Below are 24,987 nucleotides of genomic sequence, written 5' to 3'. Positions count from 1 at the left end.
GTCGCATTGCCGTCTCTCCCCCCTCTCCCAGCCGAGTTGCACTGCTGTCGCTTCCCCTCTCCCACTCGAGTCGCGCTGGCGTCTCTCACCCCCTCTCCCACCCGCGTCGCGCTGCCGTCTCTCCCCCCCTCTCCCGTTCGAGTCACGCTGGCGTCTCTCCCCACTGATTCATGCTTACCATCTCTCCTCCCTCCTCCCCCCCAACCTAGCTGCGCTGCCATCAATGTAGTCGGCTGCTGATAAGGAGTGGTTCAAAATGAACTAGCAAACATCCTACTGCCCACAGAGCTTTCAATGGTTGCATCTTCAAGTTGTATAGAATGTATCGGCAGCCGACTACATTCTTAAACCTGGCAGAATTTTTTTTTTAAATTTAACTCCCATGTATAATGCGACCCCCCCCCCCCCCCTACTTTGAGCTCAAATTTCAGTACAAAATTTTTTGCATTACACTCAAATATTTATGGTACTTCATCAGCGTGGTTTTAATATTGCAGAATAACCTGATTTCAGAAAGCAAAATTTGTTCATGCATCATTAAGCCAAGATGAAAATCATTTAGCACTCCACAAACATTAAAATACAAAAAAGGACTAATTGTTAATAGAGTAAGAATCCAACTTTAAATAAAAGGAACAATAATATTTTAAAGAAATATAATCTCAATTAGTTCTTACCACAATATCAATACTTATATAAAATGCAGAACACATGCAAAACTGATCTTCTTAACCACCAAAGCCCCAACAAAAGATGTCAATCAAAGGTTTACAGTTAAAGAAATTACCAGTTTTATTCTTAAGGAGCCACTTTTTTATGCACTCAGGCCGTTTATAGTCACTACAGCTGCTGGTGATGAATGTCAGTGGAATATGCCATAGGTTACTAAAAATAAAAGGAAAACTACAATTAATTTCACTTTGATGCATTTACTAAAAATTGGACAAGAGAAGAAGCTGAGTTAATGGAAACTGAATTCCAAGATAATAGTTCTTAATTTTAATCTTCAGCATATCAAACTTTTGGCCCTATAAAGAGTCGGACCCTTTGTTTCAAAGCAGAACAAAAGATTTCAAGTTACCATGCACTATTAGAAAAATAATTTAAACCAATTGCAACACAAATTACTCTCAATACATTAATTGTAAAATACCCTGTTTCATACATCGATTCCATACTTCTATATTGATCCAAATTGTTTATTGTTTTCACTGTTCTAATTTTACATGCAAGAGATTAATTATACAAATATGCATGATGTATGTGGTCATAATTAACATCAGAAGTCACAATTATGGGGGGGGAGGGGGCGTGCGGAATTGAAATTGTTTGCTATCAGTAGAGAAATAGTCACCTCTGGCTTTAGTGAGTCATTATATGTGTCCATAAATTTAAGAGCTTGGAATATTTCCTAATTAGTGCACCAGATTCTTTTTAAACTCTACTGTGTTTTGAAAAATAGACCAACTATATAAAAAAATGTTCATAGTCCAAAAGAAATAAAATTGTTGGTTCAATTGTTGAATGGTAATACTGATAATACTCTTAATTCCACATACGATTCCCACACCAACATGTGGAAGCATTCTATTCCTTTCTCTCAATTCCTCCACATCAGTCAGGTCTGCTCCCAGAGCAAGATCTTCGATTCCAGAACCTCCTGACCCCCTTCTTCAAGAAAATGTGGCACCTCCTCTACGGCCTTCAACTCAGCCCTTACCCGCATCTCCTCTATTTTCCGCACATCTGCCCTGGCTCCCTCCACCTTGAGATGTAACAAGGACAAGATTCCTTGTCCTCACCTACCACCCCACCAGCCTCTGCATCTAACATCTTGGCCTCCGCAATTTCTGCCACCTATGAAGCAATCCCACCATTGTGCACGTATTTCCCTCCCTCTTGTGTACCTTGACAAGGGGCCCAGGCCCGAATCTTTGGCTACCCTTCACTTCCCATCAATGCTGCGTGACCTGCTGAGCTTCTTCAGTACATTTGTGCAAAATACTCCTTTAATCTTGGTTTTCTTAAAATACTAGCTGCCAGGCCCAACGTAAAACAGCCCTAATATTCCAAATTAACCCTTAGTTCCAAGGGGGATCAATTCAGATTTTAAGATGCAAAATTTGGATACATTATCTTTTTTATCATTATCCATAAACTTCTAAATATAGAGGTATACAATTACAAATGGAAACTCCAGTTAAAGCTGAAAACAAAAAAAAATGCTCTACACACACAGGCCAATCAATTGGGAAATGAAAGGCTAAATGTGAAGTGGCAAAGAAAGCCAGGAAGAGGGTCACCAAGCAAAGGTGATGGAGACTAAAAGAGTAAGAATCAAGGGCATAGTGGTAAACAAAAGACTGTAGATGCTCTATAACTGGAGAAACAAGGAGCTGTCTGTCCATTGGATGTTGGCAGATCCACTGAGTTACTCCAGCATTTTGGTTTGCCCCTTTTCCAGCATCTGCAATCTTTCTTGTGGCCTGCTTTGCTGCTCCACTGCAAAATCTCTTTGTGGTAGGCCAGCCCCGAACTTTTCCTTCCCTCTTCCAAGAGTTCTGTGAGAGCCTCTCTCACTGCTCGCCACGATCCCTCCTGCTCTTCAGCTCGACGATTCTATCACGGAGCCTCTTCCTTGGCTCTCTGCCTCTTCGTCCCATTGCATTATTCCCACTTCTTCCCCCCTCCCGTCTGCATTCACCTATCATTTGCCATTTCATGCTACTCGCCCTTCACCCCCCCCTCCCAATTTATTCTGGCTTCTGCCTTCTTTCTTCCCAGACACAAAATGTCAAATATTGTCTTCCATTGATGCAACCTGACCACACACCTCCCCCCCACTCCACCGCACCCACTTCCCACCACCCCACCGAATACTTCCAGCATTTTGTGAGTGGCATGGTGCTGACTGAAAAAGATTAAAGAATCGCAGTGAAGATTAGTGAGCGCAGAAGTTGTGGCTAAGGGAAGAGCAAAAAGGAAAAGATAACAGAAATCTGAAATTGCCACAGGAGTGCAGGAACAATAGAATAATGGAAATGAGAGATGAGGTTCAAATGGTTGCAAATCCAAAGCTTTTGAATGAAGCTTTTTATTTCTGGGGGGGGGGGAGGATGGGATAACCATTTGTTATTTTTAGGAAGAGGATGTCATTCCAAAACATAAAAGGAAATGGAATGGAGGAGGCGGGATGAAAAATTGACAAGACAAGCAAGCCCCTCCTCCGATTCACCCTTGCAGACTGAATGGATGCATTCTTCACCCAATTTATGTTGGATTACCCAACAGTGGCAAGACTACATAGAGACTACCAAATGGAGCCAATGTGGAGGAAAAAAACTGAACGAGATTTCCAAATGTTTAAGAGTTTCTTGAGTGTTTTTGTTTTCAAAATTATGGAAGGTTAAAAACTTTTGATTTTCTGGTTGATTCAAGAGCAGAGGCAATTCACAATGTGTAGGAACAGTAGAAAGCTATGGAAGTGATTGTCTGTCTAATTCAGAATTATGTTGATTAATGCAACTTGATTGGCTTACATGTGTCGGGGACATTGTGGAGGAGTGCTGAGATGGTTGTGGATACCAAAGGGCAGTAGGAGCTCCAGGACATGCGGCTTGTCAACGACAGCCTATCTGATAAAATTCGACTAGCCCTCATTTCTCCAAAATCACGTGATTTAAAAGAACCGGGGGAACCAAAACTGAAAAATATCTGAGGGGAGGCGAACTCATCTCTGTGATTGGTCCACAATATGATACAACATATAGTGCGTACCTTAATGCTGATGGGATAAAGTTTGCCCTATAGGAGGAGACTGTTTCGCAATTGGTCAATGTCAGATAGCATCGGGGCACTTGCATGTTTGCAGAGGTCCTTGAGCCTCTGCGGAGGTAATGGACATTCCACAGGCTGAAGATGATGACTCTGAGTCATTCATTCCTCAAGGGTGTAAACTGCCGATTGAGATCTCACCCCAAACCTAGTCAAGGTATTGATACTGATCCTCTACCTACAAATCCTGTCAATATTCTGGTCGTATTTGGATCAAAACTGTTCAGTTACAGGAAACCATATCTTGAAATAGTTAATGGAATAACATCTGCATGTAACTTTTTTGTTGTTAAACCTCAGGAATCATTTCAAATGAGATTTGGCCATTTTACATTAAATTTCATTTTTTATCTACATTACACCCTCCACTTTTCAGGTTTATTGTCTTGAGAATAAGGAATAAATCTATAGGTTTATCGGTTTGAGACATTTTTTTTTCTCCAAATACTATTCTTAATTAGAGATGGCATTTAAAAAAGACATTGAAATACAATGCAAAGTCTCTAGCTGACCAAATGGGAACACCACTGCCCAAATATTTCTTCCATCAATCCTTCAGTTTAGAATCTCTTGGGGAAAATGCTCAACGATTACCAAAACTTCAGGAACTGAATAGCCGTACCTGCAACAAGAAGAGGACGATGAATTCTGTGAAATAGCGATCCTGAGAAAACATTCTTGATTGAGGTGAATTATATTAGTAGTGGTGTCTAATTTAACAGTGACCAATGGGAATCCTGTCTGTAATGTCCAGGTTTTCATCATGTCTTTCACATTCAAATCTACACTTGCCACCTGTAAAATAAATACAATGCCCTGTGAGATCAGACCAAAGCAGAGCTTAGAATATTCAGCTGCGGATCAATTGGCAACATTTTGTAGAATTGCTACACGAGGAAACTGGTGCAATTATTTCCAGTTTACTGAACAAAATTACAAGGCCCAGAACAATACCTCACCTTTCACATTTCAACCTTCAGCAGCTTGACATGGCTAAATTCAATAAGACGTTCAGTCACAGGGGAGAACCTATTACCCACTAGGTTTCTTTTTCATTTCTCATTATTCCCTCTGATAATTAAATCCATATGGATGGCAAAATTATTGTTCTTTACAAGGCCTAACATTCAACATCAGTAGACTGTTCAGATGGAATAAGAGGAATTCTATGTGAACTTAATTTTGGCTTGTGATTAATGTCATGGACATTTTCACGAGTATGAGAGATAGTCCCAATGAGATATGGAAGTTGCCAAAAAGGGTGATCAGGGTAGATTATAGCCAATTTTTGTCCCCAAATCATTTTTCAGCTCACTGGATTCAGCTATTTTTACGTATATTTGGCGAGGAAAAAAACCACATATAAACAAAGCTATCATGAAATGGAGGATTATCACTTCCAGATTTTAGATTATACTGTTGGTGATTATCATTTGTAATTTACTTTTATTTTATTAGATTTGGATAAATCAGTGAATCACCCTTCCTGGGTAGAAATGGAATTACAGTTTATTAAAAACAACCCTCTTTTTTGGCAATTTTAGGATCCTCTTTACCATTTTCCTTCTCCAAATTAACAAATAATCCATTGATGAAAAACAGATTGAGAATTTGGGCTCAGTTTAGGAAGTTCTTTGTAATTGATGGCTTTTCCACTGGCTATTCCAATTATAGATAAGCATCTTTGTTGGATTCAGGTTTCAAGGAATGGCATAGAAAAGGTATTCAAAGTTTCAAGGATATTTTTATTTGAAATAATTTTCCATCTTTCGAACAATTATCAGCCAAATTTAATCTTTCCAATAGCCATTTTGTTCAGTCCAAGTTTTTGGATTTCCCTTGACTTTCTAATACTAAGACTCTGGATCTGTTTTTTAAATAGACAATTTTATTTTCAAGGTAAATTAATTTACTGGACTTATATTCAGTCCCAATGGCCGGGATCAAAAGAGATTGGGAAAGAGACTTAAATATAATATTTTCAGATGATTCCTCATTTCGTGCAAGACACTGCTTATTACAATTTAAGGTGGTGCACAGAACTCTAATGTCGAAATTTAAATTATCCCATTTCTATTTTGGAAGAAACGTAAAATTTTTGAACGCTATCTGATTTGTATGTTCTGGGAATCCCAAAATTGAAAGAGATTTTGCAAAGAGATTAACTTGGAACCCTGTCCATTTAGTGCTCTGTTTGGTTTATCTCACGACTCAGATGAACCTCTATCGGCATCACAGAAAAAATGTCTTAGCTTTTACTACATTTTTTGATAGCCAGATGAGCTATTTTATTGAAATAGAAATTATTGGGCCCACTCTTTGAATTTTTTTTATAATTGAAAGAGCCAATTATTACTATATGTTCCAGTAATTCTTTGTCAGTTCTCTGGGGATCACCAGTGATTCCACATCATTATTGATTTAAAAAAAAATCTTCATTATAAAAAAAGGTCACCTTGATTCAAGGGAGGGGATAGATTAGATTAGTCCATTCGTTTTTAGTTTTTTTTTCTCTTTTTAATTTTTATTATTTTAATATAATAGTCTAATAAATGGTCTGACAAGGTTGGATTCATTATGATTATTACTAGATTAAGTTATTATAATTATTAATGTAATTATGCATATTTTCTTATCTACCCATTATTTTTTCCTCCCTTCTTTATGTATTTACTTATATACAAATGATTCATTATGTAATTGTCATTTATTATGTAGGTTTGTATATTAAATTCAATAAAAATGTTTTTAAAAAAAAGAAAGATGTTTGGACCTGGAGTGTTGGGCAATGCTCATGGTAACTCTGCCTTACGGCAGACAAAAGTTGAAGTACATCATGTATATGACATGACAATAAAAAGAACCTTGAATCTTGAACTTATCTATCATTTTCTTTATCATCTTCCTCTCTTGGCTCATTGTAGCCATTTATACTGTTGTAGTTGGGGTACCTTATACACGTGTTTGGCTGCAGGAAGAATTTCTGTACACCTATACATTATACCTGTGTATATGACAATAAGCTTTCTTTATCAGACCTTATTTTATCCAGGTCAGAATAATTTGTAAGATACAACCAGAAGTGCCTTCTGTTTTTTAAAAATCAAAACCAATGTAGCTGCAGGATACATTTATTGACTTTTCTACAAATATCTTTAGGTTGGGTTGGGTCGGCTGTGCAAAGCACAAGTAGTTGGGCTTGGGTGGGACTTTACCAGAATGAGCCTCGAGGATAAATGGCGGCGAGCTATAACCTCTGCCTGTAGCATCTAGAACAAGGGAGGAAAGTCTCAGAATAAGAATGACAGAAACATATTGGTTGTCCTTCGGTTTGAAGAAGACAAGCTGTTGTGCAGTTCATCTGTGGACACAAAGGTGACTTTGCAGTCCCAGTTTGGAAGCTCAGTCCAGCACAATGGGGACACTGGAAGTCCGTGGTTGTAATAACTGTGGCTGATGTTCTGCGTCACAGTTCACGGCCTTCCACCAGTTTTTGGGCTCGCCAACAGGATCTGTCAGCAGCTGCAGCTTCTAATTCTCTTAGCTGGATTCCACAGTAGCAGAGGGTTTTCTTCACAGCACCTTTATAGCAATTGCGAGGATGACATTATGGTCATCAGTTCACGACAGAGCAGCTGGCAAGGCATACGGCGGTCGTCCATTCCCATGGCGTGTTCCACCCACCACATCTGGGCTCTGAAAATCAGGGACTTTGGTGGTGGACTTCGTGTGACCCAAGTCCTCCAGGTGGAGACACGGTCTTGCCAATGGATGCCAAGGATGGAATGGATGGCGTGCATGTGGAATTTCTCCATTTGCTTGATCTGACCTCAGTACAGAGTCCAGGTCTCACATCCATATAGGAGAGAAGGGATGATCACAGTTCTGTGGACTTGAATACACCCCAAACACTGGCATCTACTTGACATCACAGTACTCCAGCATGACCTTCAAGACATCACCTTCAGCTGGGCCATGCAAGGTCCTGAGTGTTGGACAAATCACAGGCTGGGTTCAGTCGGTTCTCAACCTGCACGTAGCCCCTTTGCATCATAAACAATCAAAGACTGTCACAGTATCATTGAACATCAGCAGACTGATGAAGCAAGATCCAGGCCAAGTCTAACATTTTCAAGATGTACTTTAATGAAAAACTTTCTAGCAATTCACTGCTTGTGGAAACCTGTTCTCAAAAGTGGAAGCAGTTCAAAGATGTTGTCACGCAGACTGCAATAACTATGCTCAGAGTACTTCAAGATTGGTTTGATGAAAACCACAAGACCATTTCAGCTGTCCTTCTGGCCAAGAGCAAGGCCTATGGCAAAATGACCTGTCATCTGTCTCAAAGAAAGTCAAGTTTAAACATCTGCAATCCAAAGTACAGGCAGAACTGTGAGAAATGAGGGAGAAGTGGTGACAGGGAAAGGCTGAGCAGGTGGAACACTATGCAGACATGCATGCCACCAGAGTGTTTCTCAGCACCATAAAGTCAGTTTATGGTCCTTCTAAATCAAGATGCTCACCTTTGCTGTCAACTAATGGGTCGAGCCTGATCAAAGACCAGGAAGGACTGAAAAACCACTGGCTGAATACCTTTCTAACCTACTCAATAGGCCATCCACAGAAGATCCTGCTGTCTTACAGCAAACCTCTCAGCAGCCAGTCCTAGACTTGTTGCCCCTGTTAATGAGATCAATAAAACGATCTTGCAGATGAAATCAAATAAAGCAACAGGGCAGGATGGTATTCCTGCCGAGATCTACAAAGTTCTTAGCCCAAATGCACTAAAGATATTCCAAGACATCGTGGAAGACATCAGGATCACAGAGGAGATGCCTGATGACTTCTGTGATGCACTCATCATGACTCTACAAAAATAGGGGAAGCAAATCAATCTGCGGAAACTACAGGGGTATCTCACTGCTGTCCATCGCAGGGAAGAATGATAGAAACAGAAAATGCAGAAAGCACTCAGGTCAGGCAGCCTCTGTGGAAAGAGAAATGTGTAACTTTGCTCCTCTTTCCACAGAGGCCGTCTGAATACTGACAATTTATAACATTTTCTGTTTTTATTTCAGATTTCCAGTATAGGTATTTTTTTTAAAAACTATCAGTCACATGGAACAAATGGAAGGAAAATGTCTTAACAATAAATCAGAAATCTTTACAGCTTCTTCTGCTCAATTGAATAATTCAAGGTCAGGGACAATAGGTTTTGAAAACTAATAGAATCAGAGGATAGGAGAATTGGAGGGAGCGGGTTTCAGGCAGGAAGTGGAGTTGAAGCATGAGACCCAACTTATGCAACAGTGGAGCAGGTTCAAGGGTACACAAGACCCTTTTATTCTAAAAACAAGGTATGTTTTGTAGGCCATGTCTCTGATTTTGTAGGCCATGTAGGCCATGTCTCTTGGTGCCTGCCACATTGCCCACCGCCAGTGGGCTGATAACGCCTCAAACCGTGCATCTTGGCGCCTCACAGTTTGGCGGGCAGCAACCTCCTTTGAAGAAGACCGCAGAGCCCACCTCACTGACAAAAGGCAAAGGAGGAAAAACCCAACACCCAACCCCAACCAACCAATTTTCCCTTGCAACCGCTGCAATCGTGTCTGCCTGTCCCGCATCGGACTTGTCAGCCACAAATGAGCCTGCAGCTGACGTGGACTTTTTACCCCCTCCATAAATCTTCGTCCGCGAAGCCAAGCCAAAGAAAGAAAAGTCTCTGATTTTATTAGAATGGGGTATCTTTGAAATGCAATAGGCATCACACCAGATACATACTTTGGCAATACTGTTCCAGAGGTCTTCATTTTTCGTATTTCCATACTCATGTTCCTTTAGGTATTGTGTAATTCCTTGCTGTAAAATGGTTTCATTGAGGAAATCCTTCAGCATCAACAGAATTGAAGCACCCTGAAAGAAAAGGGCAGAAGAAGGTTGCTCATTTTGAATGTTTATCCTGAAATGCAATTGTCCTTTGCATAATCCCATCATTTAGTTTAATTTTTTCCGATCAGCAAACGCTTGGTAACCTTCAGAAATGGTCATATCAAAAATTCAGTTCAAGATTCAATTTATTGTCATGCAATAAAAAGTGTCATATTACACAAAATTACTTTCGTCTGCTGTGAGGCAGACAGATTCACCGTTGACAGAAATTGCCTGAATTGCCTCTTCCAGTTAGAGAAAGAAAAGCAAAAGAGCGTTCTCCCCAGAGTCACCGAGTGTCCGTGCATTTGCACCAGCACTTCCACAGCCTCCCCAGCCACACAGAGTCCAGTTCAAACCATCGACAACAACTCGAGCTCCAGATCAGAACCTCTACATGATTAGGAAGACTTTAGCGTCCTTAACACACTCTCGCATCCAGGTTCCGATATAGTGGAGCTTGCAGTGTGGTTTTCCCCAGTGCAAATAAGAATTGAAGTCTCACAACTACTGCAGGACACTATCTAACTTTAATTAAAATGGCTTCTTCAAATAAAATCTTGTGGGTGCCATCCAGCAACAGTGATAACATCTAATCTGGTTAACCATAAGACATAGGTGCGGAATTAGGCCATTTGATGTATGGCTGATACATTTGCCTCCACAGCCGTTAGTGGCAATGAATTCCACACATTCTCCACCCAAATAGATCTAAAGGAAGGATATTACAAAGTTGGAAAGAGTTCAGAAGAGTTTTATAAACTTGTCAGGATAAGGGAAGTTATTGTGATAGAGATTGGAAAAACTTGGCCTGTGTTCCATAGAATGTAGGATGTTGAAAGGGGATCTATTGAGATCTATAAAATCCTGAGGGGCATCAGTAAGATGAATAGTATCAGACTAGAATAGGACAATCTCATATGAGAGGGCATAACTACAATGTAGGGGCGAAATGGCATTTAAAAATGGATATTTCTTCACTCAGAGGGTGCTGATCATATGGAAGTGCAAGCTGCCATACAAAGTGGTACAGACAGATTTCCTTTGTGAAACAATTGGGCAGCTACATTGATTGGTGGGGTATAATCCTAATGTGGACAAATGGGACTAAAACAGCAGAGCACCTTGTTTGGCATTGACAAGTTTGGTCCATGGGCCTGTTTCCATGTATATTATTTAAATTTAGACATTCAACACGGTAACAGGCCCTTTCTGCCCATGAGCCCGTGCCGTCCAATTACACACAATTGACCTGCACCTCCAGTACATTTTGAATGGTGGAGAAAGCCAGAGTGCCCGGAGGAAATCCACTCAGACGTGGAGAGAACAGACAAACTCTTCGCAGACGGCACCAGATTTGAACCACGGTCACTCGCACTGTAACAAACTCGTTTATATATATATTTTTTTAATTATTTTTTTTTAAATTAGAGAGGTTGTCACGTTCTAGTACACTATCTAACTTTAATTAAAATGGCTTCTTCAGTTAAAATCTTGTGGGTTTCAGTTGCATGGCGGAAACTTAAGCACACAGTCTTGCCCAATGGTTTGACACAGCGCTGAGAACCAACATTGAACAGAGGTACTTATATTACAAGCTGTTGAGAAGAATGTCAATACCGTGTGGGCTGGGTCACAGAACCACAGATGAATTTGATCTAACCAAACTGCAGCTATTGTGACAGAGACATATGCACTTGATCTTAAATGTATGCATTTGGTATTTAGTTGGAGCAGCATTATTCACGAGCTACCTTGCATGAGATTTATTCAAAGTGATTCCTAATTTTACACATAATATTAAAATAAATTGGAGAACAAAATCTTTTAAAAAAATTTAGCATTCTTTATTAAACACATTTTCAGTGAGGATAAGTGCAGAAGAAAAAAAACATTTAATGAATTCTCCTGCAAAATTAATACCATTGTGAATGGAAATAATTATCATTATTGCTGCCACACCCTGTTAAGCAAACAAGGTCCATTTCAGAAAGGTACACATGCATTTTCCAGCCAGTAGAAAACCATTGCTTATCAGGTTAAGCAATTGAGAAAGGAACTGGGATGGAGGAAAGTGGAAATAAAACAAATGATCTTATTCTGGGATCATTTTGAAATATTACTAAATTGGGCTTTTTATTTAGAATATTCTTCTGTCCCCCCATTACTGTCGGTATTTACTGACAAATTGGTATAGAAAAGTACACCCGAGAATCCCCTTGAGGGAGAAGCTGCAGAGAAACAACTATCCTTCCTAGCAACAGCCGACTTACCAACGACCTTTCGATGGCATCCATTAATGAATTCACTTTTATCATTCAGCCACTCTGAGGATTTGAAGGTTAAACTTTTGTAAACATTAATCATGAAATTCAAAGCAAGCACTTCAGTGTTGCACAAGCTGCGGGTTGGATCATTAATGCTCTGCCCTTGGTTCTCAAGAAATGGAAGCTGTTTCCAACTCCATTCCCATTGCTTGTATTCTAAGATCAATAAGCTTCAAAAGATTTGATTTGCTTCTCAGACAAGGCATACTTCCTATTCCCAATTGGCTGGGAATGATCAGGTGTTTAATAAATACATATGAATGATGTACAATGATTTACAATGGTTATTCCTTCCATAAAAAAGTTAGTAGACTATCATTGTTCTAGAGTTCAAGTGGAAAAATATTAAAATTCATTGGAATCATGAAAATTTATAGAATGGGAAGCTTTGATCAACTGGGTCTGTTCCAAATCAAGAGAATCTATGGAGGCTAATTACATTTTCCAAGCTTTGGCTGGAGCACTTCGACACATATCCAAATATGTTCTAAACTAATGAAGATTTCTTCTCAGTCTTGAAGTGCTTCCAGACCCTCACCACCTTCATGTTAAATAAAATCTTTTCACAAATGAGCACTCTTCTCAAGTTTAATGTTTATAAATCTCCTCTCAAAGAACGTAACACCATCCTATGCAATCTTCCTGCACAGGTAAAATTCTCTAGTCCAGGACATATCCTCAATAAATGCCCTCTGTTCCCAATGCAGTCCTATCATTTCCTTTTTCCATCAATCACATGATCTCTCTGGGAATTTCAGCATTTAATGCTAATTGCTTTGATACGTGTGGCTTTCCAGACTATTTTAGCGTCAACCATATTGTCTCGTGGATCTGCAATGTTGAAATAGTTGATGTGATTTTGCCCAGAATTCAATGACAGAATCCTGTTACATTCTTAGACAGTCATGTGCCATATAACATCTATTTGGGTAATGTCCAACTACTTATACATCCATTCAGAAATCCCAATTGGAGAACAGGATATAGCGGACCTCTCTCTCACAATTGAACTTGCTCAATTCACTCAGTGACCCTCTCTGTCACAGCCACTGTTTACCATTATTGCAAAATGCTTCTTGGTCACATACACTGACGGAACTGTTGACACAAGACTGAAGAACTCAAGGCATCCAGCAAAAGTATTGCAGAAAATGAGCCCGAGTCCTTTTTGCCACGCACCATGTTCCAGTACAAAATTAACGAAGTTCGAAGTTGTGACTTAGCAGGTGAAAATGTGTCCTAATAATTATTCTGATGCAGGAATACCACAGCACCAAATCTTGCTGTCACAGAATAGTTTAATTAACCTGGCACCCATGCCACTTCTAATCATCTATCATTAGTATATGGTGTTAGCACAACATCCAAATCGCATAATGTCCTATTTCACAGAACATATCATAGATGTTAAGTGACCCATGACTGTACTCTTCCTGGAAAGTAATGATCCAGCCTGACTTTACAAGTGTTTTTACACTTCTCTCTACCCTGTGATCTCAGTCCTGGGTAGTAAAATATCTGAAATATATTCTCCTTTTTCAATATTTTTATTAATCTTTGACATTTCACTTCCAACAATACAGAGTACATACGGATACATGTTAAAAGTCAAAAAGATACATTACTCTTAAATCATATCATTTCATCCAAGGTACTCCACATTTTAATCAAACAAATTATTTTGTATTGACATTTTATTAATTTATTATATAAAAAAAAGAAAATCTAAACCCACTACCAAGAAAGAAGCTGTTTGGCCAAAAATAAAAGGAAGATAAAATTCTTATCAGAGTGTTAATTACCTCATTATTCAACATTTCTAACTTTACAACAAATCAAAGATTATAAATGCAATTCAAAAAGGGTCCTCACAGTGTTTGAAAATTTAAATTCAAATTGGAAATTGAGCATCTAATCTTCTCTAAATTTAAATATGACATGACATCACACAGCCACTGAGCATGATTAGGTGGGGTAACATCCTTCCAACTGAGCAAAACCTCCTGCCTAGCCATAACAAAATAAAATCTAATACATGCAGCTTAGATACCGTTAAAGTTATGTCACTCTCTCCAACAATACCATATAAAGCACTTAAAGGATTAAGTTAAAACAATTAACTTCAAAAAAATGCAGTGCAAGTTTGAAATACTTCATTCCAATATTTCTCAAGGCTCTGACTTCTCCAAAACAAATGAATTAATGAAGCAGATCCATTGTTGCATTTATCACAATGAGGAAATACATCTGCATAAAAACAATGTAGAGAAGTTTGATTTGGACATGTGAGCCCTAAGGACTACTTAATTGTTGGAGAGAGTGGTGGGCACATAAAGAAAAGGTATTAACCAAGTTGAAAATTACATTCTTAATTTATTTATCTGCCCCATCTTCAAGGATCCAGAGACATGAATTTCAAGTTCTTTGATTTTTTTTTAGTATTTCACTTTTTCTGTTGCTCAATCTCATAGCTCCCTGGATTGAAATTCAGTTTCAATTACTTTGCAGAAAAGAGGCTGCCTAAAAGTAGGTAGCCAGCAAAGAGGTTAAAAAGGAACCCAGGTGAGTCCAAATCCATGGTACAGGATTCATGCTACTTGCCAATATGAGAAGATTACAGATGAAAATGTGGCTATAGAGATTATGCAAAAGTGATGGAGGCATCAAAAATGGGAAACAAAGGAATTTCAAGGGACTTAGTGGTATAAACTTGGTGGTATGAGGCAAGGAAGTTAGGCTAAAGAGCTAAAGTTGTGCATGCAAGATGTTGAAGATGCAAGTGAAAGTTTGCCTTCAGAAAAGCAAAAGTGCTCTTGGTTACAAGCAAAGAGGAGGGCTATTACGATTTTAGTTTAAAAATAATGACTAAGAATGAATGATTGGCTTGAAACCTCAAAAAGCAAGTCATTCGAGTTGAGGGAAGGATTAAAATTATACTGTTCTATTGCTAATGATGTACAATGTGTCATCATTTAAAGGGAGGTTGGACAGCAAGTTTCTCGAAGTGCAGAAATAACAAGATTATAATTGAATGGGACTTCAAAATGTAGAGAGACAGCATAAATAGTATAAAGATGCATTAATCAAAAAAAATTAAGAGAATGTTTTAAAACCATTATGTAGAAAACTCAATGAGAAAAAGATCAATTATAGAGAATAACCTGGTAGGTACAGAGATAGGGAAACACTGTTAGCGTTGCATTGTCTGTAAGGAGTTTGTACTGTATGTTCTGCCCATGTCTGTGTGGATTTCCTTCAGGTGCTCAGGATTATTCCCACCCTTCAAAACTTACAGGGGTTGCAGGCCAATTGGGTGTAATGGACCACATGGGTTTGTGGGCTGGAAGATCCTGTTACCATGCTGTATGTCCAATTTTTTTTTAAATAAAAAGGTGTCAATGGGAGAGCATTTTGATGGAGGTAAAGGACAAGAGAGCGTTTTTTTTTGTAAAGCCAAATTAAATGTTTCATAGAACTTTACAGCACAGTACAGGCTCTTCAGCCCTTGATGTTGTGCTGACCTACATATTCCTATGTTAAAAAATGTACCTAAACCTTCCTACCTCATAACTCTGTTTTTCTTTCAACCATGTGTCTAAGAGTCTCTTAAATGCCCCTAATATTTCAGCTTCCACCACCAACTCCAGCAAGGCATTCCAGGCACCCTCAATTCTGTGTAAAAAAAAACACCCCAATGTCTGCCCTAAACTTTCCTCCCTTCACTTTGTAGAGATGTCCCCTGGCGTTTTCTATTCCTGCCCCAGGGAAAAAGGTGCTGACTGTCCACCTTATCTATGCCTCTCAGAATATTGTAGACCTCTATTAAGTCTTCTTTCATTCTTCCACGCTCCAAAGAGAAAAGTCCCAACTCTGCAAACCTTTCCTCGCAGAGACTTATTTTCAATCCAGGCCACATTCTGGTAAATCTTCTCTGCACTCTCTCCATGGCTTCCACATCCTTCCTGCAACAAGGTGACCAGATTGGAACACCAGAGATTTGTAGAGTTGCGACATGACCTCTCGACTCTTGAACTCAATCCCCCCCTATTATCGAAGGCCTTCTTAACTATCCTATCAAGCTGCATGTCAACCTTAAGAGATGCATGTAAAGCCACATTTATTTAAAAATTTTCTTAATTATTAAAACAATTTAAGCAGACATTGTCCACATGGTTACCTTTCTCTATTTCATTTGTTGGTCGTATTAACACTATTAAAATGATTATTTTACCCAAACTTTTATACCTTTTTTATGCAATTCCAGTCTTCATCCCCAAGTATTTTTTTTGATTCCCTTCACTCTGTTATATCTTCCTACATTTGTCAAAACATATGACCTTGGCTGAATAAACTTCATTTGCAGAGATTTAAAAGGCACGGAGGCTTGGCATTGCCAGATTTAAGATACTGGGCAATCAACATATGTTTTCTCTTGTTTTGGATTGAATATTTTAATAGATTGAACTGACCAGTTTGGGATCGTTTAGAATGGAGGTCAGCTGAGAAGTTTTCCGGTTTATCTTTTTTAGGAAGCAGAACTTCCTTTTTCTTTAGCCAAAGTTAACAGAACGATGTACAGCCCTGTAATGTCTACTTTCAATTCAGGGAATGCTTTGATTTAAAAGGGTTTTTTTTCCATATCAAGTTTTATATCATCTAATTATGTATCTCCTCCTTCTTTATATGATTTGACATTTGTCAATTGGTATTCAATGTTTTTTAAAGAACAGGTTTCTTTATCAAATTTTCCCACGACTTGTGAATCTAACATGCTGGATGTCATTTTCAAATTAGAACCTTTCCAAAAGGGTTTAATAACATTTATATGCAACATGCTTTCAAATCCTTGTCAGATTTCCCTCAATAAGATTAAAAGAGCATGGGAGCTTGATCTACAGTTTTCTATCTCAGACAAAAATTGGGATTTGATTCTTAAATTAGTTAACATTTCTTCACTATGTGCTCGACATTCTCTTATTCAGTTCAAGGTTGTACATCAGACTTTCATGACTAAAGACAAATGATCCTGTGTATTTCCTGACCTAAATCCTTGATGTGACAGATGTAATGACAGGGAAGCAACCACAACAGAAACGTTCTGGTCTTGTCAAGTTCTTGAACCTTATTAGAGGGAGATTTTTCATTTTTTGTCAATAATATTACGGTTAATCTTGAACCTAATCCTTTAACGGTTTTGTTTGGAGTGTTAAATGATATTAATGAGCTATTTTCTTCATCTGATCATCAAGTCATACTATTTACAACTATTCTGGCATGAAGAGCTATCCTACTTATTTGGAAAGATCCTGTTCCCCCCCCCCCCACCAACTTTAGTACTCAGCGGTTATGTCATGTCTTGCCTTAATTTAGAAAAGATCAGGTGTTCCACGTTGTATATTAACACTAATTTTCATAAAATTTGGAGTCCTTTTATGGACCATTTTCAGGCTCATTAAATCTGTTTGTCCTGATCATTGAGTGTAATTATTTATGTACATGGCTTTTCCTTCAGTTAGTAATGTGTTATGGATTCAGCCGAACTATACTACCTTTAATTTTATGCCAAAACATCCCAGGTTTTCTTTCGGTAGGGGGTTAGAGTTCTTTGCTTTTTTTTCCCTTTCTTTACTTTTTTGTCATTCTGACAACATTGTTTTATTTTTGGAAATGCATTTATAGTCTTTATATTTGGTAACCTTGTGTTCTCTATACAATGTTCTAAAAAACTCAATAAAAAGATGAAAAGAGAGAGATGCATGGATTTGCAACCCAAGGTCCCTCAGTTCCTTCACACTGTTAATTATCCAATCATTAACCATGAACTGTTACAGCAGAAGTAGATTTGAAACGCTTACAAACACATGAAGATCATTACCAGAACAATTTAAAACAGTTGTTGAGCTTGTCCCCGGGGGAGATTTAAATAAATATAAACTTTTGAAAGGGCCATACAGTGGAAGCGAAGGACCAATTTCCTTTAGCAGAGAGTGTAGTTAACCACGGTACCCAAATTATTTTTTTAATCCAAGGATTGTTGGAGTTTAGAACTCACTGTCTGAAAGAATAGTGGAAGCTGAAACTGACATTATATTAATCAAGTACCTGAATGAAGATGATTCATCAGATCCAATGGATTAGAGATTGAAAGTTGGGCTATGGCTAAATAGCTATACTTTGGCCACAATGTACAAGTTCTGGATGGTCTTTTAAATTAGCTACGATTTATTTCCATCACACAAAGTATGACCAGAGTGTCTTTTGGGTCAGGACAAAAATGCAAAAAAAAACCTCAAATATACGATTAACTCTTATGTCCAAGGAAGAAGAAAGGGGCTCAATTTAATACCTGATGTATCAGTCAATATTGTATTATGTTAAGTGGCAACATATTCCTGGAATAAGACGGAAATGAAAGATCTTTTGACCAAAGTCCAAAAGATTATTATTAGCTGCTTTCAGGTGGAATCGCCTGGAAAATGTGGCTATGGAGCGGCTGCAGGTGTCTGCAAAGGGACATTCAGGTGGCAGCACTAAAGGAGCTGTTCTGTCACCTGAAAGGTCCACCGTGGGGAGAGGTGCCACAGAGCAAATGCCGGCTCCTGAGTCGGGGCAGGGGCAGCTGTCTGAGAGCTCCCCTCCCCGCTCCCGGACAGCCCCCTCCTCACTGCCTGACAGCCCTCCGGCAAGGGATTACTGTGCTGGAGGGGCTGTCATGGGATATCAGGGCTGGGGCGGCCGGTGCAGGACTATGGGGCTGGGGTGGCCGGTGCAGGACACGGCTGCCCCAGCCCGGTAGACCCACGCCGGGGGACCATCAGGCAGCGGGGTCTGCTAGGCACCTGAAAGCTGCTAGCCCCTTGCTGCTTTCAGGAGCCGGAGAATATACCTACAGGAGGAAGGTTAGGTAAGTGCTCCTCCTGGCGGGGTTCTCCAATTTTAGGTGGCCATCCAACAGCTGCATTGGGGTAGAATAGGCGGCTTTACAGTCGGGTATTCTGGCCACCTGAAAGTGGCTATTGAGGTAGAGGGTACAGCACCATAGTGCAAAAATAACAAAGGGGAGGGTTGCCATGAAAACAAATCAGAAAAAGAATTTTAAAATAAATGGAGTGGCAATGAAGATTATTGTTGACTCATCTTTTAGACAAATGGAACTTTATTCAGACCAGGAAGCAAACAGTAGCCTTCTGGATAGCATTAGATTATTTCATTGAATAATAGATGATAAAGACATAAATAACAATTCCAAATGCAATGCATATTTTTTAAGGCAGTGTAAAAGAAAAGAATAATTGAAAAAAAATAATTAGGTGGGGTGGGAATTTCTTTTAACATATGTATGATACAAACAAAATATTCTATTATTTTCCAATATATCGATGCTTACTCCCAAACGAGACACAGCTTGGTGAATCGATCCCTACCAGTTTAGACACAGGCCTCTGGAGTCCTGCTGTCTACTCATTTTTATTCATCTACTTATCAGGCACTGGCTTCTGTGGTGACCTAGGAAGACACAGGAAGAATCTCTCCTCCAGTGACAAATGTACTTCGCAATAAATGTACAAAATAAAGCACAACAATGAAATGATTTACTGTGAACAATGATCAGCGTACGTGAATCTGAGCTTTCACTAATGTAAATAATAATGAGGTTGATGAATACATATGCTGATTGTTATATTCAAGGAAGAAACACCTTTCCGGCATTCTCACAGAATGTTCTGTATGCCAGAACTCTCCATGTGCAGAGAGACTGGATTTGAAATACGTCATCTTGGAGCACATCTATAATTTATTTAGAATGCCTTCCTTGTTGAATGGCAGCGCTGCCGGAGCCACTGTAATGGCAGTGCTGCCGCTGGTGCAGACCCGCCAAGAGCGAGGAGATACAGTGCTCTTGCAGGGTCAACTGCCGTCAGCGCCGCACAGGCTTTGAACAGCCCGTTCAAGGAGGAGACGGTAGTTTTATTTAAAATCCCGCAACCTCTGATTGGCAGCAGCCGTGAGGGGTTGCAGACTCCAGGGGAGCGGAGGACTGGTGCAGAGTACCAGAAAACAGAGAGACCATCCCCCGTCTGAGAAAGAGAAGGAGAGAGACGACCGATGGGAACGGTGACCATGGCGGCAGACCAATGAGGGGGGTCTGCGGCTGAAAGACCAAAGCATGCGGCGGGCTGACGGCGACTTGAGGCGAGGAACCTACGGAGGTTCTGGGCTGCCGCTGTCGGGAGACTAACACTGGGGTGCGGATTGTTAGAGACTGGCTTGAAACTGGCCAAAGGAGTACCAAGTATCAGAACTGGGATGTGAGGGGATGTTGAAGGCACTGAAGGGTTCCTGTCAGTGTTGGGGGTTCAGATCTGGAGCTCGGGTTCCCATTGGTTTGGACTGGACTCTGTGTGGCTGCGGGGGCTACGGAAGTGCTGGAGGTGAATCCACGGACACACAGTGACTCTGGGGGGGGTAGGGTCCTCTCTTTTGCTTCTCTCTAACTGTAAGAAGCACTTCAGGCAACTTCTGCTGATGGCAACTCTGACTACCTTACAAGAGGCAAAAGTAATTTTGTGTATATAACACTGTTTTATTACAAGGACAACAAATTGAATCTTGATCTTTTATTATGGGTTTAAATACCTTTTCATAGGAAATTGAATCAAACATTTCTTCAATTTGTTCAAAAGATTCAACTGCAGTCGAGAGTGGGTGCGATGAATTCATTGAATCTTTTTCCATTGCCCTGAAGCGAGAGTTCAGGAAGTGGTCACCCTATGTGGATGAAAACAAAGAAGAATATCATTGAACTTCTGTCACGACAAAAAAGCACCGCATGGACATCAATTGTTATACTGAACTTTGAAAATAGATCATTGCTTATCTGTTCATTTTTAGATGGAAGTGACCTCATTTGCTAGACCTGTCTTTCCAGATTCTCGTAGAAGGGCTCAGTCCTGAATTGTTGATTGCCTTGTTCTTCCTACAGATGCTGAGTGATCTAATACTTTAGTGATCTGAGTGATCCAGCATTTTAGTGCATTGTACTCAACTCCAGCACTGCAAATTTTCTTGTTCAATAGACTGCCTTCTTCCTAAATAATTGGTCAAGAGGTGGTGTCCAGCACAAATGTGTTTAACAAGCTATATTCATCTTGCAATATTTCAGTATGGCAACACAGTAATTTCATTAAATTTTGACAACAACATAGATCTATTAAGTGTTTTGCAGTTCAAACAAATGTTAGGATGATAAATGATGGTTTGGGTCCTTGCCACTTTAATTCAGGCCCCACGTACACACTGTAGTAATGGGGAAGAATTGAAAGGATCTGAAATGAATATTTTTCCCCTTTACCAACAAACTACACCCAAGATGGATAAAGAGACGATGAAAAATTAAAGCATAAACTTACCACTTGTAGTTCAGGGAATACTTTTTCAAGTGAAAAATATTCCATAAATGTGGCAAATCCTTCATTTAGCCAAAGGTCATTCCACCACTCCATAGTCACAAGGTTACCAAACCACTGAGGAGAATAAAAATTATTCAGGAAATATAGCTATCAGATTAATTCTAATGTATTTTTAAAAAACTGCAACAAAAATGCGAGTAATTTCCCATTCAATAGATTAATCATCCCATCTCCCCTAATATTATGAGCAATGGCCACAGAGGTCTTTTAAAATGAAAGTATGACATGAGACACACAAAAACTGCTATGGTTTTAGTCTCTTCGATTTGAGGCTTACTCATTAAAACCTGGGAGAAACACTTTAGGCAAATGCAGCAAAATACACCAATGCCAGATCAGGTGAATTTCTCAATGCATTTTAAACTGATGTGAGGATCTCTTGGCATCATCTCCAAAACCAAAAGATCACCACTGGTGTTAAACATTTAATCACCAACAGATATATCCCCACGAGTTATAAACCAGTGGACACTCAAAATGACATCTGCAAAGAAGATATTTTATAGAAAAAGGGTGACACAGTCAGTTAACAAAATATAAATAAAACTTGCTCAGGTTTCAAAGAAAGAACACATGTAGAAATAGTTTTATGCCCAGTGGATTGGTCCTTGTATGACTGAAATTATACGAGAGGCCATTCTTCCACTAATTCTCACCAAAGGAGATCATGGAGGAAGTGGATGGAAAACATATTTGTGGCAAATAGGAAACTGCAGTAATGGAAGAGGTAAAGTGCTTCCAGCAAATGCCTAATTGTAATTGTAGGGTAAGGCAGTGAGAAGCGAAGATGATTATCAGTAGAGGCAGGAAGAGGAAACTACAGTCAGTGTTTGAGGTGATTGGAGTGCAGGAATGTGATGAGGATATTAAGTAGAGGTCCTCTGTTTAATCCTTGTGCCTGTAATAACCTCTTGTGGCTTTCTTGGTCAATTCAAGTTCAAGAAACAAACTGTCTAACCCACAAACAGAACCACAGCAATCCTATAGCCAGGGGTGCAGTGTTGCCAAAACTCACCGGACCACCATCCAGCATCTCAGGGGGCCACGGCAAGCAACTCATGAGGCAAATCCAGCACCTCCTTGTCACCATTTTTGGTGAGCTCCAGCACCTAAAAAATTAGCTCTGCACCCCTGACACAGTTGCTTCAGCTCATCTAGTCCATGGCAAACTACTATTCTGGCTGGTCCCATAAACCTGTACCTGGACCATAGCCCTTCACACCGTGGCATGGCATGGGATGGAGTGACATGGTTAATACAATGCTGTTACAGCGGCAGCAACCAGAGTTCAGCGCTGTCTGTAAGGAGTTTGTATGTTCTTCCCATGTCTGCGTGGGTTTCCTCGAGTTCTCCAATTCTCTCCTACCGTTCAAAATGTACCAGGGTTGTAGGTCAACCCTGGGACAAACTGTTACTGTGCTGTATGTCTAAAAAATTACTCTTTCCATCCACATGCCTATGCAATTTTTTCTTAAATATCAAAATTGACCTCACATTCGCCACTTCAGCTGGCAGATGGTCCATACTCTCCACTTTCTCTGTGAAGAAGTCCCCCGCATCTCACCTTTCACCATTAACCTGGAGTCCAGCTCTCAGACTGCGCTAATTTGACAGCCTATGCAATCAAAGGACACGTTACAGCTTTAAATGTCCCAGATAATCATAGAACCTTTCAACAGTTGAAGTTAAAAAATTAATAAATCCCAAGGTAAAAATACACACATTTAATGATTCCATTCACCATGGATGGTAACAGGCAGTGCATCTCACCCCACAACTCAGAAAATTTGTGTAAACTCTAGCTACGTTGGACTGACAGGCACAAATACAGTAAGTTGCTGAAACACAATAGATACCTCAAACCAGTTCTCTTACACAATGTTAGCATCCGTTTCATTCCACATCAACAGCAGAGCTTTCAGGTCTGAATTTGCTTTGAACTAAAGCAGGATAAAAGGCAGAAGTAAAGAGGATATGACAGATACAAAGTTGTTGACAGGACATTTTCAGAAGGTTCGGAGGGGAAAACATGATATTGCACTCTCTGGATTTCATGTTCACAGTCCTTAAAACCATGACCCTCTTGAGTGAGGCAACCTTACTCAGCTATGTAACCCCTCAGATTCTGGCGCATCAGGTCCCCATCTTTCCAGATGCGCCTTCAGCCATCGCAGGGCTGTGTTTGACCCTATGTTCTTTAAAGAACTTTATTAAAACCTGATTTAACATCCTTTTCACCACTCTTTCATTTCCTGCTGATTATTATCTAGGCAAGAAAGATGCTTGTTTAAAAAATGCTCCAAGAGTAAACCAGGAAATTACAGCCTGACGTCAATAATAGGTAAATGATTGGAGGATGTTCTGAGAGATCGGATATACAAGTATTTGGACAGCCAAGGGCTGATTAAGGATAGTCAACATGGCTTTGTGCGTGGTAGGTCATGTTTAATGCATCTTATAGTTTTTTTTAGGTTACCAAGAAAGTAGATGAAGGAAAGGCTGTGTATGTTGTCTGCATGGACTTTAGTAGGGCCTTTGACAAAGTCCCACATGGGAGGTTAGTTCAGAAGGTTCAGACACTAGATATCCATGGAGAGATTGTAAATTAGAATCAAAATTTGCTGAGTGAGAGAAGTCAGTGAGTGGTAGTGGATGATCGCTTCTCAGACTAGAGGCCTGTGATTAGTGGTGTGCCTCAGGGATCGGTGCTGGGACCATTGTTGTCTGATGTCTATAGCAATGTTCTGGTGATAATGTGGGAAATTGGATTAGCAAGTTTGCTGATGACACTAAGATTGGAGGAATTGTGAACAGCGAGGAAGCCTTTCAAAACTTGCAGAGGGATCTGGACCAACTGGAAAAAAGGGACAGAAAATGGAAGATGGAATTTCATGCAGACAAGTGTGAGGTGCTGCATATTGAAAGGACAAACCAAGAAAAGACATACACAGTAAATGTTAGGGCACTGATGAGTGTGGAGGAACAAAGGGATCTGGGAATACAGATACATAATCCCCTGAAAGTGGCATCAGAGGTAGACAGGGTTGTAAAGAAAGCTTTTGGCATCTTGGCCTTAATAAATCAAAGAGTTGGGATATTATGGTGAGGTTGTATAAGACATTGTTGAGGCCAAATTTGAAGTATTGTGTACAGTTCTGATCTCCTAACTATAGGAAGGATATCAGTAAGATTGAAAGAGTGCAGAGAAGATTTACTAGGACGTTGCTGGGTCTTCAGGAGTTGGATTACAGGGAAAGATTAAACAGGTTAGGACTTTATTCCTTGCAGCATAGAAGAATGAGGGGAGATTTGATAGTTTACAAAATTATATGGGGAGTATAGACAGAGTAAATGAGAGTAGGCTCTTTCCTCTTAGATTAGGAGAGATAAATACGAGAGGACCTGGCTTTAGGGTGAAAGGGGAAAGG

The 24,987-nt window shown here is 39.7% G+C and overlaps 1 protein-coding gene across 2 annotated transcripts in view; it reads right to left on the bottom strand.

Moving 5' to 3' along the window:
* Nucleotides 1–24,987, bottom strand: part of lnpep (leucyl/cystinyl aminopeptidase) — a 109,079-nt gene that overhangs the window by 13,383 nt on the left and 70,709 nt on the right. For both annotated transcript variants that reach the window (XM_069892184.1, XM_069892194.1), the window contains exons 7-11: nucleotides 21,500–21,613; nucleotides 20,727–20,858; nucleotides 9,616–9,747; nucleotides 4,457–4,629; nucleotides 788–885 (exon numbers count right to left, since the gene is read on the bottom strand). In XM_069892184.1, the coding sequence (XP_069748285.1) occupies nucleotides 788–885; nucleotides 4,457–4,629; nucleotides 9,616–9,747; nucleotides 20,727–20,858; nucleotides 21,500–21,613 (649 nt within the window). The remainder of the gene's footprint in view (nucleotides 1–787; nucleotides 886–4,456; nucleotides 4,630–9,615; nucleotides 9,748–20,726; nucleotides 20,859–21,499; nucleotides 21,614–24,987) is intronic.

This window comes from Narcine bancroftii, chromosome 1, assembly GCF_036971445.1.
Source record: "Narcine bancroftii isolate sNarBan1 chromosome 1, sNarBan1.hap1, whole genome shotgun sequence".
Classification (NCBI taxonomy): domain Eukaryota; kingdom Metazoa; phylum Chordata; class Chondrichthyes; order Torpediniformes; family Narcinidae; genus Narcine; species Narcine bancroftii.
The sequence above is the reverse complement of the archived record's forward strand: the minus strand, read 5'-3'. Positions and strand labels throughout refer to the sequence as shown.